General features: G+C 43.3%; 1 protein-coding gene across 1 annotated transcript in view; it reads right to left on the reverse strand.

The window, feature by feature from the left end:
• NOC4L (nucleolar complex associated 4 homolog) overlaps window positions 1–3,614 on the reverse strand; it is a 37,422-nt gene extending 33,808 nt beyond the window's left edge. Inside the window, exon 1 of the mRNA XM_089672445.1 lies at window positions 3,446–3,614. Coding sequence (XP_089528571.1) covers window positions 3,446–3,592 — 147 coding nt within the window. The 5' untranslated portion in view covers window positions 3,593–3,614. The remainder of the gene's footprint in view (window positions 1–3,445) is intronic.
• Between the last annotated feature and the right edge of the window lie 11,708 nt (window positions 3,615–15,322).

A 15,322-nucleotide genomic window follows, 5' to 3' on the forward strand; every position in this document is an offset into this window, starting at 1 on the left:
TTGTTTACACAAGCAGAGCTGTTATGTCGGTGCTCATCTATTGGCCAGTGCCTGTTGATTGACTTCTGCTGCTTCCAATAACAGCAGAAGCGGCGCTCCGGTGGCAGGCAGGCGCCACCCCTGTGGTGGAAATGCAAAACAATGTTTATATACGCGATTTTGCACAGAACATCCACCCTGTAGCAGTAAATCTGCTATAGGGCGGATGTCAAGTGGTTAAATAACAAACGTGTCATACTCACCTGTTCTGTGCAGAGGTTTTGCACAGAGCATCCCCGATCTGCCTCTTCTCGGGTCCCCCGCCAATGCTCCTGGCCCCTCCCTCTTGTCTAGTGCCCCAGAGCAAGCAGCTTGGCCTCTCTCTCTGTTAGCTCACTGGTTGTGATTGACAGCAACAGGAGCCAATGAGTGGGAGCTTTTGCATCATGCAATTTCCTGCTCCTGAAAAAGTGGGGGTGCCATAAAGAATGATCAGCACCCTGCGACTGCAAAACAGCAGTGTGTGGAAAAGTGTTGTGTACACGCTGTCCTGCAACAGTGCAAGCCTAGGTTCACAAATGTGCAACATCGCACACTTTCCCAACACACAGAAACCCCCGTCACTTTAGCAGACATGTAGTGCTCCCAATAAAACCCAATTCACCCTTCAGCAAAACTACTGTGCATTTTTAGGCCCCATTTACATCTGAGCGTAGCAAGAATGATTTTTTTTTTTACGTGTTTATCACGCATTAATGAGTATCAGGAATAAGGCAGTCAATTCGCTTGAATAGGCTTGAACTATTTCCGACAAACACCCCAAAGCAGCTCCAGAACCTTTTCAGTCATTGTCATGTGATAAAATACGCTTTGCTAACTGCGTCTGGGGAGTCATTAATTCTTAAGACATGGTTCACACCTATACTTTTTTTTTTTAATTAGTGCATTTTGCAGAAACGCACTACAGTCTATTAAATCACTTTTTCCCCACCCTATAGCAGACGTACTGCTACAGGGCGGCAGGGCTGCACAAAGTCACGTAAATATATGTGATCTGCATTTCCAGGTAGGGGGCACGTATGCGCGCAGTCCAACCCATGCCACTATTGGCTGCTGGACATGTCAATCACTCAGTGATCGTCAGCCAGGCTGACAGGAGAGACCTGTGTGTACACAACACGGGTCTCTCTCCTGTCAGCAAGGACATGCTGCTTTGTAGTTCTCTGCATAGCAGAAAAATACAAAACAGCATGTTTCCCTAGTAAAACACACACAGCACAATGTAAAACACACAAAGTTAACCCTTTGATCGCACCAGATGTTAACCCCTTCCTGCCCAGTGTCATTAGTAGTGTGTCAGTGCTTTTTATTAGCACTGATCACTGTATTAGTGTCACTGGGGATGTTAGTGGCAGTTAGTTCCCACCCAGTGTCAGAATGCCTGCCGACATCCCGCTATAAGTCGACAATTGCCATCGTTACTACGATAAAAGAAATAAAAATACAAATTCCAGTGTGTGTGTATATATATATATATATATATATATATATATATATATATATATACACACACACACACATATATACACACCCCATTTGTAGGCGCTATAACTTTCATGTAAACCAATATACACTTATTGGGATGTTTTTTGTTTTTGTTTTTTGTTTTTTTTAAGACATGTAGCAGAATACATTTTGTCCTAAATTTATGAAGAAATGTTAATTTTTGTTTGTTTGTTGGATGTTTTATAGCAAAAAGTCAAATTATTTTTTGTTTTCAAAATTGTCTGTCTTTTTCCATTTATAGCACAAAAAAAACCAACACAAAAAAGAGGTGATCAAATACCACCGAAAGCTCTATTTTTTGGAGAAAAAAAAGGACACAAATTTATTTTATGTACAGCGTTGCATGACCGTGCAATTGTCAGTTAACCACTTGCCGACTGCCCTATAGCAGAAATACTGCTACAGGGCAGCAGCGGTACACAAAATCACGTGTATATACACGTGTTTTTGCATCTCGGGATAGGGGGCCGCCATTCACGGCCGTCAATTCCTGGGCCTCGGCCAGTAATTACTCGCCGGCGTCCGGTGATTTCCAAGGATTTCCGACGGGGAGCAGGACTGTTTTGTTTACTAACAGTCCTCCTTCCTGTCAGCTCGGGCACACTGCTGCGGATGCCACAGCACAGCCATCCACAGCAGCGTGATTACAGTGAATCACACACACACACTGCCCCCTAGTAAAACACTCCCAGCACAAAGTTAACCCTTTGATCGCCCCTCATGTTAACCCCTTCCTGCCCAGTGCCATTAGTCCAGTGTCAGTGCTTTTTTTTTTTTTTTAAGCACTGATCACTGTATTGGGGTCACTGGGGATGTCAGTGACACCAAGTCAGTTCCGCAAAGTATCAGAATGCCCGCTGCAGTTTCACCATAATCGCCGTCATTACTAGTAAAAATGAAAAAATAAATCCATATATAGCCATTTGCAAACGCTATACCTTTCAAGCAAAACAATTAATTTACACAAATTGGGATTTTGTTTTTAGCAGACATGTAGCAGAATACATTTTGGTGTAAATTTATGACAAAATTTTTTTAAATGTTTTTACTGGACATGTTTAATAGCAAAAAGTCAAAAATATAGTTTATCAAAATTCTCTTTTTTAAATGGTGCAAAAAATAAACACACAGAGGATCAAATACCACCAAAAGAAAGCTCAAGTCGTTGGGAAAAAAAAAAGGCCGTAAATTTCATTTGGGTGCAGCATTGCATGACCCTGCAATTGTCAATTAAAATAATACAAAAATGGCCTGGTCAGGAAGGGGGGAAATCCTCTGGAGGGTAAGTGGTTAACACAGGTTTGCATGGGACAAGTTCACATCTATGCGTTTTTCACCCGCTGCATTTTTGGAAGGGAATTTTGTTTTTTAAACGCAACATGGTTTACAATGGACACGCAGCAGAAATTAGTGCGGTTTGCGGGTTTTTTGGGCAATAGGAAAGTATTAACTTTGGATGGCTGCAACATCAATGCATCCCGTTTGCCAATAGGGAAGTATGATAGCTCTGTGACTTTCATGCAAATTCACACTCTCTGGCACTCAAGTAGCATCAAGGTCTTACCCAAGTCGCACCCATCCAAAGTCACATCAAAGTCAATGCCTTCCTATTGGCAAAAAAAAAAAAGGAAGCGAAACAGAAAAACAATGACCAAGAACCCAAGGCATGCCAGAAAAATGCAGAGGCGTGAGCCTAGCCTACTGGCACCACGTGTTTCCAAAACACACAGCAAAACGTGCAGCTCTGCGTTTTGTCACGCGGTCAGGAAAGGCATCGGTGTGAATGCACCGAATTCTAGCGCAGTATGGCAGGCTTTATGAATCCCAGCAGAGCGTGTCCCCTCATAGTAAACACACAGCCAGTCATCATGCAGACAGCACGTGTCATGTTATCCATCACCTCTAAATATTCCAAGATATCGAACACAGAATTCGCATTAGCCCGGCTCTCCAGCACCGCTCTGAGCTTCGAGTCCAGCTCCTTCCGCGCCGACACCCCGTCCGCTCCCCCAGCCCTCTTAGCACGCTTCCCTATGCGCGGTGCCATTTTCCCGTCTGCTCACGTGGGAGGAAGAGAAGCCGGTAGCACCTTCCAGCGCGCATGCGCGCCCAGCACTCCCATCCTACACCATCTAGTGGTAAAAGAAGAAGTTGCAGTGTTCTTTTCCACCTTGGACTCGTACTGAGAGCAGACAAAGTCACAGCCGTGCTCGGCTCATGTACCACTTTATTTGGTCTTTACCTCAGTAGAGTCATTTTTTATGTATTTACTTGAAGCCAGGGGCGGACTGACCATTTGGAAACTCGGGCACTGCCCGAGGGCCCGGGGTCAGTAGGGGGCCCCATGAGATGCCCCTGGTACCTTTTTCATAGGCTTTTTTGAGTTTGGGCAAGGACACAGGGGCCCCACGATCCCCTATTGCCCGGGGGCCCCATGAGTTGTCAGTCCGCCCCTGCTTGAAGCTGAACCCAAGCTATGATTTTTTTTTTTGACATGATTACATTGGTGTAGCTTGGCACAACGTAAAACAGAAGTTCAGGAATCAGGGCAGACTGACAACTCATGGGGCCCCTGGGCAATAGAGGATCATGGGGCCCCTGTGTCCTTGCCCAAACTCAAAAAAGCCTATGAAAAAAGTACCAGGGGCATCTCATGGGGCCCCCTACTGACCCTGGGCTCTCGGGCAGTGCCTGAGTTTCCAAATGGTTAGTTCGCCCCTGTCAGGAACTTAAATTGGTTGTAAAGGCTGAAGGTTTTTTTCCCTTCATATGTTATTATTACAGGCAGGGCTACTGCTAGAAACCATGGGGCCCCATACAGCCAACCTGACAGGGCCCCGCTAAAGTAAACAATTTACTATGCTTCAGTTATGAATGCACAGAGTAATTGATCAGTACCGATCACTCATTGTGTTAATTCGGGAAAGGAAGGAGCTGGTAAATGTGACATATTTACTGGACCCTTCCCCCATTCTCCATGCTGAAGGATACACTTGTGTGCTTGCATCTGTTGGTGGTGAGGAGAGGAGGGAAGCTGGAAGCACTGTGGGGTACATGGGGGTGCCTGGGCAACAGGGGGAAAGGTATAGTGCACAGGGAGGGTGAAGGGTGCGGTGGCGGGGAAGGGAATGACTGGAAACAACCCCTGTATGGCTCTCTCTGCAGCATCTGAAATCCAGCAGAAGGGAGATAAGAAGCCAGCTTTCAGAAACTGCAGAGAGAGCCTCCTAGATTGTAAGCTCCAAGGAGCAGGGCCCTCCTAGCCCTCTTGTATTGAACTGTATTGTTGCTGTATTGTCTCCTGTTATATTGTAAAGCATTGAGCAAACTGTTGGCTCTATATAAATCCTGTATAATAATAATACAGGGGATTGGTTCTAGTAATTACCCCTCTGCTGTGCCAATCATCTGCCCACATCTGATTCACCCAGCTGCCTGGGCCCCATACAGGAGGACTGTATCCACAGCCCTGATTACAAGTACTTATATAGAGGGGGGTGGGTGTGTGTGTGTGTTCACATCAGTCCCTAACCCTCAAGGAGCTTACAATCTAAGGTCCCTAACTCACATTCATATACTAGGGCCAATTTAGACAGTATTCAATTAACGTATCATTATGATTTTGGATTGTGGGAGGAAACCAGAGTACCCAGAGGAAACCCATGCAGGCACAGGGATAACATGCAAGTTTCAGGCAGGAGGTGCCATGGTTGGGATTTGAACCAGCGACCCTAGTACTGCCAGGCTGAAGTGCTATCCATTTAGCTACTTTGCTGCCACCTATGCATGTTCTATGCATGAAGATAAACCCCCCCCAGAGACCGCCTAATACTTACCTGAACCCCAGGGCAGGCTAGGGCTCTGAGGAAGAGGCAAGTCCTCGAAACACGTCAGCCTGTTGGAGATCCAGAGCTCCCATTATGGACAGATACGTAGTGCGGATCGGACAGAGCTGTTCCTTCAGGATGTGCCTGACTGTATTGTCATTTTGTGAGTACAAAACCTACTTTTAACATTTTACAAACACATTTTTTAAGGTAATGCACTAGGCCAGTGACCCTCTGTTTGTTTTTCTCTATTCAGTATATTTTGACTTCCCTGGTCTTTTGAGGACAGCAAGGCGTGCATGTCCCAAGAATTTTGTGATGTGGTCCCAACTACACAGAGTCTATCCCTAAGCGCAGGAGTATCTGGGTTTGCCATTTCTTTACCATAAGGCAGCTGCTTTAGAGTGCCAGGATGGGGGGAGGGGGCGTAAAATGTACTGCTACTGTGCAGGCAAAAAACTCTGTGCACCAGCCATGTGTTCTCTATAATCCTGCCCAAATACAACCATCCCCTGTATTCACCCGTCTGTGTGTTGTCTGGACACCAGTACAGTAGTGAAATGTCCCCACAATGCCCTCCAGTGTCTTGTACCAGCCTCACTCTGCCATTCCCCACTGTATAGTGGCATCGCTATGGGGGTGTGGACAACATCCGGGTGACACCAGGGGTGGACTGGGCCAACTGTCCCCTGGTCTGCTCTGATTCCTCCAGATAGGCTGCACCACTTCTGTCGCAGACATGCACTGCCAACAGAAGCAGTCCAGAAGCGATCAGCATCACACTGGTTCAATACCAGGAAATTGGACCAGTGTGACGTCTATCATAGGAGCCAATCCAGGAGGAGAGGCTTTTTTGGACAGCAGCCAGTGTAGCATGAAGACACCAATGTTTCAGCTCTAAGCCCTGATAGATCCCCTTTCTGTCATCTTCTCCACAGTTTTGTTTAATGAATGATCGCTTCTCCTTTTGTGAGTGCCTTATAGTTTTTGTTTTTAACATACATTCTTTGTTTTAGGCTCTTTCTGAACTATGTTCTTTATTTTTCACAGCTTGAGGGCACATTCACACTATGAAGCTCACAGGATTATACGGTGCGATTCACATGTGATCCAAGTGCAGTGTGATGCTATGAGATTTCAAGGCATTCATTTCAAATGGGCTGAAATCACATCACACCACACCAAAAGTAGTGCATGCACTACTTTTGGAAATGCACTGCAACTGGATTGCATGAAAACTTCTGTATCATGCATTCTGGTTTGGGCAAACGCACTGCAATTGTGATCTGCATTTGGGGTGTCCTGAACTGTGCATTGACACCCGCTGCAGATCGAAAGGGCAGTGCGTTTGGAATGCAGTGTGGGAAATGTGCAGGGAACATGGGTTTCCCACACCGTGTACCAATGTGAACAGGCCCTGAGAGAGTTCCCTGCTCCACTGTCCCAGGCTGCATAGGATTGCTTGATAGTTTTAGAGTCTTTCACACTCGAATGTAGTTCAGGAAAGGCACGTTCCTGTTCGGCTTCCCACACCGTATTCCATTTGCACTACTGCGGATGTCAGTGCAAAGTTAACCGCACCCCAAACGCAAGTTGCAAAAATGATTGGGGGGGGGTGACACCATGTTTTACCGCACCAGGTGACACCAATCCTAGTGAGACCACTGCAGCTGTACCCGCGCTGCATGTCCCTGGCTGGGGCTACCCATACCCCAGCAATATGGTAGAGGGTGAGAGTCTGAGTCAGAGGGATGATGGGATTTGTAGTCTCCCCACAACTGGGGTGCTGAGGTTCCCTGACCTGAGGGTCGTCCACCTCGTGTCCGCATAGATCAACACCAGGACTGCGGAGCGCACCACTGATCTCTGTGTGTCCACCTCACACCATTGGATCTCTGTGACAATGTGCACAGCGTAACAATACATGTGTGCGTTTTTACACAGCACAACTCAGCAACCGCACCCCAGAAGCTGTCCAAGTGATTTTTTAATTAAAGTATAACTAAAGGCAAAACTTTATTTTAGTGTTGTGTAGAGTGGAAAGGGATTAGAACACCTGTCAGGTTTTTATTGTTTTCTGTGACCCCATCAGAGATTCACCCTATTTATCCTGTTTACTGTTATCACTGTTGGGTTGTCACCAGAATAGGAATAAAGAGTAAATCTTCCAATGGGGATGCTAATTTTGGTGACAGCCAGGGATTCCCTCACTTTAGAGGGATTTCCTCTCAAGGCCTGTTTTGGTTACGGGACAGGAAGTGAAGGGAAATCTCCCCAATGGGTCACAGATGGAAAAAATAAACTGACAGGTGTTACAACCCTCGCTTACTCTATCCAAAACACCAAAAAAATATTTTGCCTTTAGTTCTCCTTTAAGGAGAAAGTGTTTTTTTTCCAGCTCACTGATATTTGATAAATGCTTGTCAAAAGCACCCTAGACACTCTGTAAATGTTGCGGAAGTGTTAAAGGCACATCACCATAGACTTGAATGGAAGGAGTTGACAAGCTTCAACTCCTCTTGAATTCAACATGTAACTTAGTTTTTGTCACACAGTGACACAAAGCAATGCAAACACTACGTTTTTTAGGTGTGAACAGCTCTATCCACTGTCCACATTATCTGTTGTAGGATGCTTTGTTTAGAAGCAGCCAAAACACCCCCCGAATGTCTGTTTCTAATGCCAGTGTGAACAAGGCATTAAGAAGGAACATCTGACACAGGAAAACTTATCTGGCAATAAAAAAAAAGCTGTTTCTACTTCCTATATGACTTCTCCTGCATTTAGAACAGCTAAACACTGTGTGTTAGTGTGAATGAGCCAGGGCCGCCTTAGGGCACCATGGTGGGGGGGAATGCAGTAAAATGCACCTTCGCCTGTGTAAAGAAAAATCCTTCGACCAGCCCTGAGTAAAAATATATATAGTGTACATACTGCATTAAATAGAAATCATTGGTTATGATTAAGTGCGAGATCGTGTGAAACGCGTTAACAAGTCCTGTATTCATGTTCTGGTGTTTTGTGTGTCCTATGGATCAATAAATACACACTATATTCATCTATCCTCTGGTGTGTGGCTGACCATTCTTCATGTTGCATTGTGTGTGGTGGCGAGCCAGAGCCTGCACCTGTTGTGGATTGATCTGGATTGTTTTCCTGAGCAGTATACCTTTTGTTCTTTGGATACATACTGCATTAAGCCTCTTTCACATGGGTGTACTACAATGGACACACATGTGAGAGCCAGTGGGATGTGCAGGCAGTCCAATAGATGTCAACTGGGATGCAGTGGCTGCACAGACAAAACTACTGCTCCCAATTCGACAGCCATGTGGGTGCACAGCCCTGAATGCACAATGTCCGCGTTCAGGACCATGCACTCGCACAGATGTCAGATTGGGAGAAGTGGTTGCGTCCATGCAGCTAATGCTCCCCAACTGACATCAATGGGACTGCCTAGACAGAACACCTGTGCATCCCTGTGTGGGCAAATATGGCCCTCACACAGGTGTGCATTGTAATACGCAGCGTGTAGGAGGCCTAACTGCCACTTCTCTGTTTTTGCACAGCTTTTCTGGAAAGGTGGAATGTAGACTTTAAAAAAAATAGTCAAGATTACAGTGACATGCCCAATTATTTGCCTCTTCATTACATTAACACCACAAATCTGGGGAATGGCTTCCAATATACAAAATTCAGTTTTAAGCCCGTGGGAGGGTGAAATGTGTTAAAGACATGCCATGGGAGGAGACTAGCTGAAGCCAGATTTTTACACTCCAGTATTGAGATGATTCATAGAGTGCAGCTCCATGTTTTCTGTTGTAAAGTTCTGGGATCAGGTGGACGGGCCTCTTGGATGCTTGCACCTTCTGGTGGTTGGAGTCTCTTAGAAAGTATGCATGGTTGCCTGGAGCGGCAGAGTTTTCTTACGGGGCCATAGGGTACGCTTCAGAGTTATGTTATGGCAGGCATAGGGGGTGGCTGGGAAATTCAGAGAAGGTATCATGGGGGAAAGGGGGAAGGGTGGCGGGGGGAACAATAAAGTCAACTTTTGCCCTGAATGAGCTCTAGCAGTTTATATACAAGATGTTCCCAGATCCAAACTCAAAGTTTAAAAATGAAAAAAAATTAATTTCTTCATATATTTAGGCAAAAATGCATTCTGCTACATGTCTTTGGTATAAAAAAAAAATCCCAACCAATGTATAATATTTAGACTGTGTAAAAGTTATAGCATCCACAATCTATGGGATATACTGTATATTTAAAAAATTATTATGCCTGATGGCCTATTGCATTTCTTGAGATCCTTAAATTGTCAGGACAGCATGTTACAGAAAAAATAAATGAAAAAAAACGTTTTAAATAATTTTTTATTCAATATTTAAAATATTTTCTTTATTTTTGTTACTATTTTGAAAAAAAATACTTTCATCAGAGTAGTTCAATGTTGCCATAGTAACTTTTTTTTGTACACTTTGAGTGCTGGTACAATGAAAATCAATGTACCAGCAATGCTTTGAACTGTCATGAATGGGTTAAGTTCAAAACAGCTCTGAATACTAGTGATCTGTGATTGGCTACAGCTAATCACATGGTACAGGGTGCTGTGATTGGCCCAGGTACCATGTGGGACAATCACAGCTCACTAGTAAAGGAAGCAAAGCTGTTATGAATATTGAGCAAATCATTTAAAAGAACCAAAAGTGTTTGCATATGCCCACCTTTACACCACCAGCCAGTCTTTTAGCCATGTCTGAGGAGAGCCGATACCAGATCATGGGTAATTTTTTTCAGGGAGAGGAGTTGGAATGGATCCCAGTTCCAGCCCTGAAATACAAGTATTATTATTATTATACAGTATTTATATAGCGCCAAAGGGTATGCTCAGCACTGTACAGTAGCAAGGGGGACAGAACATGAGACAAGACAGTAACAATACAATACACGAGGGGTTCGAGGGCCCGGCGCTTTCGAGCTTACAATCTAGGAGGGAGGGGATAGTGGTACAGGAGGAAATGGCTGTGGGGGATGGAGTGGTGGGAGGAGTGGAGGAGGTTAGTTGTTAGGTGAGGTCAGGTGTTAGGTGAGGTTGGGGTAGGCTTCTCTAAAGAGGAGGGTTTTCAGGGTGTGCCTGAAGGTGAGGAGGGTAGGTGACAGTCTGATGGATTGGGGGAGGGAGTTCCAGAGGATGGGGGAAGTCCTAGAGAAGTCCTGCAATCGGGCGTGGGAGGAGGAGACCAGGGAGCTAGAGAGTAGGAGGTCCGGTGAGCAGCCGAGGGCATGGGTAGGGTACAAGTATTAGTAATGGGGTCCATGGTTTTTAGTTACTTTCTGGGCAATCGTCCTCCTGCCGCCACGTGACCGCACTCAGGTATGGCAATTGGCCACTTAGGCACCGAATGCTACATTGCAGGAGGTTAAAAGTGAGCTATGATGTTTGAGAAAATTAGAACAAACACAACTATTGCCAACAATACTACAGTGACAGGGATTGTAGGCACTTAAGCAAAACTATAATGCAATATATGAACAATGCAAATTGCAGCAAATATACAGTAATGGCCAAATATATTGGCACCCCTGCATTTCTGTGCACAACTTTGCCCAGAACACATTCTCTTGTTTATTTCTTTTGTTTGCATTGGTATGACACAAAAAAAGTGGAGGAACAAAAAGCCAAATCTGACACATTGCAAGCAAAACCCCAAAAATGAACTGGACATATTTATTGGCACCCTCTCAAAACTGTAAGAAATAATTGCATTCCAAGCTTGTGATGCTCCTGTAATTCATAATTAAGCTCACCTGTATCAATTAACAGGTGCTGACAATACTGAAATCACACCAGCAACCAGTTAAAATGGTGAAAAATTGACTCAACCTTTTTGTTGTGTTTCTGTGTGCCATATGGAGCAAGGAGAAGAGAAAGAGCAGCAAAGAACTGCCTGAGGATTACAAGTCTATCTCCAGAGATTTTTCTTTTGTCCACTGTGTGCAACATTGTCAAGACGTTTACAGCCCATGGCACTGTAGCTAATCTCCCTGGATGTGGATGAAAGAGAAAATTGATCAAAGATTGCAACAAAGGATTGTTCGAATGTTGGCTAAAGAACCTCAATCAACTTCCAGACAAATTCAAGCTGACCTTCAGGCACAGGGTACAACTGTGTCAACTTGCACTATACGTCACCATCTGGAAGAAAAGGGACGCTATGGTAGGAGACCCAGGAGGACCCCACTGCTGACACATAAAAATAAAAAAGTCAGATTGGAGTTTGCCAAAACTTACCTGAGGAAGCCAGAATCCTTTTGGGAGAATGTGCTGTGGACAGACAAAACAAAATTACAGCTTTTTGGCAAAGCCCATCATTCTACTGTATTCAGAAAAAGCAATGAGGCCTTTAAAGAAAAGAATACAGTTCCTACAGTCAAACATGGTGGCGTTCACTGATGTTTTGGGGTTATTTCGCTGCATCAGGCACTGGATGTCTTGACTGTATGCAGGGCATTATCAATCTGAAGACTACCAAAAAATTCTGGGGTGCAATCTAGGGCCCCGTGTCAGAAAGTCAGGTCTCCTTCAGAGGTCATGGGTCTTACAGCAGGACAATGACCCAAAGCACACATCAAAAAGCACCCAGAAATGGTTTCAGAAAAAGCGCTGGAGAGTACTGAACTGGACAGAAATGAGTCCAGATCTCAATCCCATAGAGCACCTGTGGAGAGATCTCAAAACAACAGTTAGGATAAGTAACCCTTCCAATCTGAGAGACCTGGAGCAGTTGACGAAAGAAGAGGGTGCCAATAATTTTGTCCAGTTCATTTTGGGACTGTGGAATGTGTTAATTTCTTTTATTTCTCCACTTTTTTTCATACGAATAGAAACAAAAGAAATAAACACAAGAATGCCTAAACGTGTAATTGTAACAATTTATTTGGCAAAGTGGTGCATTATCTGACAGAAATGCAGGGATGCCAATATTCTTGGCCATGACTGTACAAAATGCCCACAATGCTAAGGATCTTGGGGAAGTCACATCAGGAAACTGCTCAACTGCACTTCTGTGAAAAGGTCAGTTTCCAAGATCCTCTGGCAGGCTGAAGATAAAAAAAGATGAAAAAAAAGCACATTTGTTTACTACATGTTCTCTTTAAAGCTAGTCTTTACTCTTTTTATAGCAACCCCATCTAGTATAAAAAGTATCAATATATGGGTGCAGCGCCAAAACATGGTATGCAACATTAGTGCGTATATGAATAAAATAATTAGAAAAATTAAACCGCAATATATATATATATATATATATATATATATATATAAAAAATTTATATACATAAAGTGCAAGATATACTATCACCATATGGTGACTATAATAGTGAAAACTTGTCCCAAATAATACTGCAAACGAGGGGATCCTGGGAGATCACAATCCGCGTGTATGGGTATCTGATCCGGGGGTGACAGATGATGTGTCTGAATAAGTGCGCACTCACCAGAAGCGCGCTTAAAAACAGGCATTTGAGATTAATCCTGTCTCATCAGGTATAATCAGGTCATCTGCTCCCAGGTTAGGCCAGGTTCCTATACACCGTCTGGTCACATCTGTGTTAGGTTCTCTGGGTCCCTTGGTATGTATCACCACCTGAGGTCACCTCTAAAGTAGGCTCTGCGAATGACGGCACTCAGAGGGAGAGCCCTGCACCCTATGAGTAAGTGCATAGCATGAAACGCGTCAGAGGGGCTACAGCATCCAGACGTCAAGCCACCGCAGGTGGCCATCCCGAATTTATGGTCAGTGTCCTTATTTTACTAATATTTTTTACACCTGTCTTATATGGAATAAAGTTATCCCTCTACAGTCTCAGATACCCATACATGCGGATTGTGACCTCACAGGATCCCCACATTTGCAGTATTATTTGGGACAATTTTTCACCATATAGTCACCATATGGTGATATTATATCTTGCACTTTATGTATATTAAGGAATTGTGTGTATATATATATATATATATATATATATATATTGCGGTTTAATTTTTCTAATTATTTTATTCATATACGCACTAATGTTGCATACCATGTTTTAGCGCTGCACCCACATATTGATATTTATCCTGGAAGGTTTTTTTGGTTACCTTTTGGTGTTCTAGCGGCTGTCTTGTTTAGGTAGCGCTCGCTTGACATTTTCTTCTATATAGTATAAAAAGTAGTTTAGTAAACAATACTCATCCTATCAATGCTCCAGCTTTTTTCCTCATAGTCCACTTGGCTGGTACTTCTTCAAAGAGGTTAGAAAGGTGTTAACTTTGTGTCAGCAGTTCACTCCATCAAGCAACAAACAATTTTGTGTCAGATCCACAGTGTAGTATTAACTTCTCACTGGATATAGGAAGGGGGGTTCAAGTTAAACCAGGACTTTTAATTTTAGAGGTATAAAAAGGGACGCTAGCGTGGTGGCACTACACGCAGTAGTGAGTGGCAAGTGTCCTATTACTGATAGGCGGCACACATGTCGCGGGCCAACCCAGAGACCGTTAATCAGGATGGTAGACAACAGTGTTAGTGCGTGCATGGAACAGCGTGTGGTGATGAAGTTTCTTGTGAATGAAGGTGTATGACCTGCAGATATCTACAGAAGACTTCAAGCACAGACAGCCCACAGAAGTCATTCCTGTGAACATTCAGCATGTGGAACACTTGAATCTTTCTTTGGGAACATTTCAGCACTAATGACGAAGTAAAGCAGGCTGTTCTAGAATGGTTCAGGCATACTGACAAATCTTTCTATGCCAAACCGTTCCAGGCATTGGTTAAACACTGGGATAAGTGTGTAATGTAGCAGGGGAGTATGTCAAAAAATAAATACAGTTTCCACTCCTTTTGTTCTCTTATTATATAAACTCAAAAGTCCCAGTTTGACTTGAATGCCCCTCATAGTTTGAATAACTATTTAGTTCTTTAGGTCTTTACATAGCTGTTTGCTAATTTTATGAATCAGTGTATGGGCGGCTTTACTAAGATATACACATTCAGCCTTTTTTATTAAAAAATCCAGCGTGTTTACATATGTATTTGCACAATGAATGCAAACATCAACAAAACCAACAAAAGACCAGAGCCGCAGTCTCTACAAACCTTATCACTGGTCAGAGCTTAAACAAATCAAAAACCCAGAAGCTGTCTCTCACAATGCACCCAGTATTTTATTGTACGATATGCACAACAGGAATCTGTATTATTAACAACCATGGTACTTAATAAAACACCTCGCATGCATTTTAGTCAGTGTCGTTTCCAGATACCAGTCATATCATTCTGGACATGGAAGACATATCGGCTTAGTACCTGCATAATAAAAGTAAGGAGACCCATGTGATCCAAGTACCCCCTCTATAGTCAGTCTCAATAAACCCACTAAGCAAGTAACATAAGACATGGCAGATGTACAAACTGGTTATACATACTAGCACTCAATAAAAGCATGCAAATAAGGGAATTGCCAAAAAAATTGAAAATTGGTGTATGTTAAAATATTCCAGTTTGAAAAAACTGAGGGTTCTCAACCATCCAAATATGTTCCAGTGGGCTAAATGTCTGCACAAGTACATATACACTTAGGGTCTCTCATATGAATTAACTGTAATGAACACACAAACTTGACTGATGTTAAATGAACAAACCAGTAGGATTGTCAAAAGGACAAAATATGTATCCAAAAAGACTTCAATAAGAAAGATAATGTATTTTCCAGAGCTGAACAGCAAAGTATTAAAAGTATTAAACATTAAGGACATGCAAAACGTATTGTCCATATGAGTATAATGGGCTGCCAAAATTAAAACACATGAATCAAATGTCCTAAATAGGACAAAGTTTACTAAAGTGCAAAATATCCCAGCAAAAAAAACTGAAATATGTGACAAGTTACAAGAACAAATTTGT

This window comes from Staurois parvus, unplaced genomic scaffold (genome assembly GCF_062004578.1).
Source record: "Staurois parvus isolate SC_StPar_1 unplaced genomic scaffold, SC_StPar_1.0 ptg000129l, whole genome shotgun sequence".
Taxonomy (NCBI): domain Eukaryota; kingdom Metazoa; phylum Chordata; class Amphibia; order Anura; family Ranidae; genus Staurois; species Staurois parvus.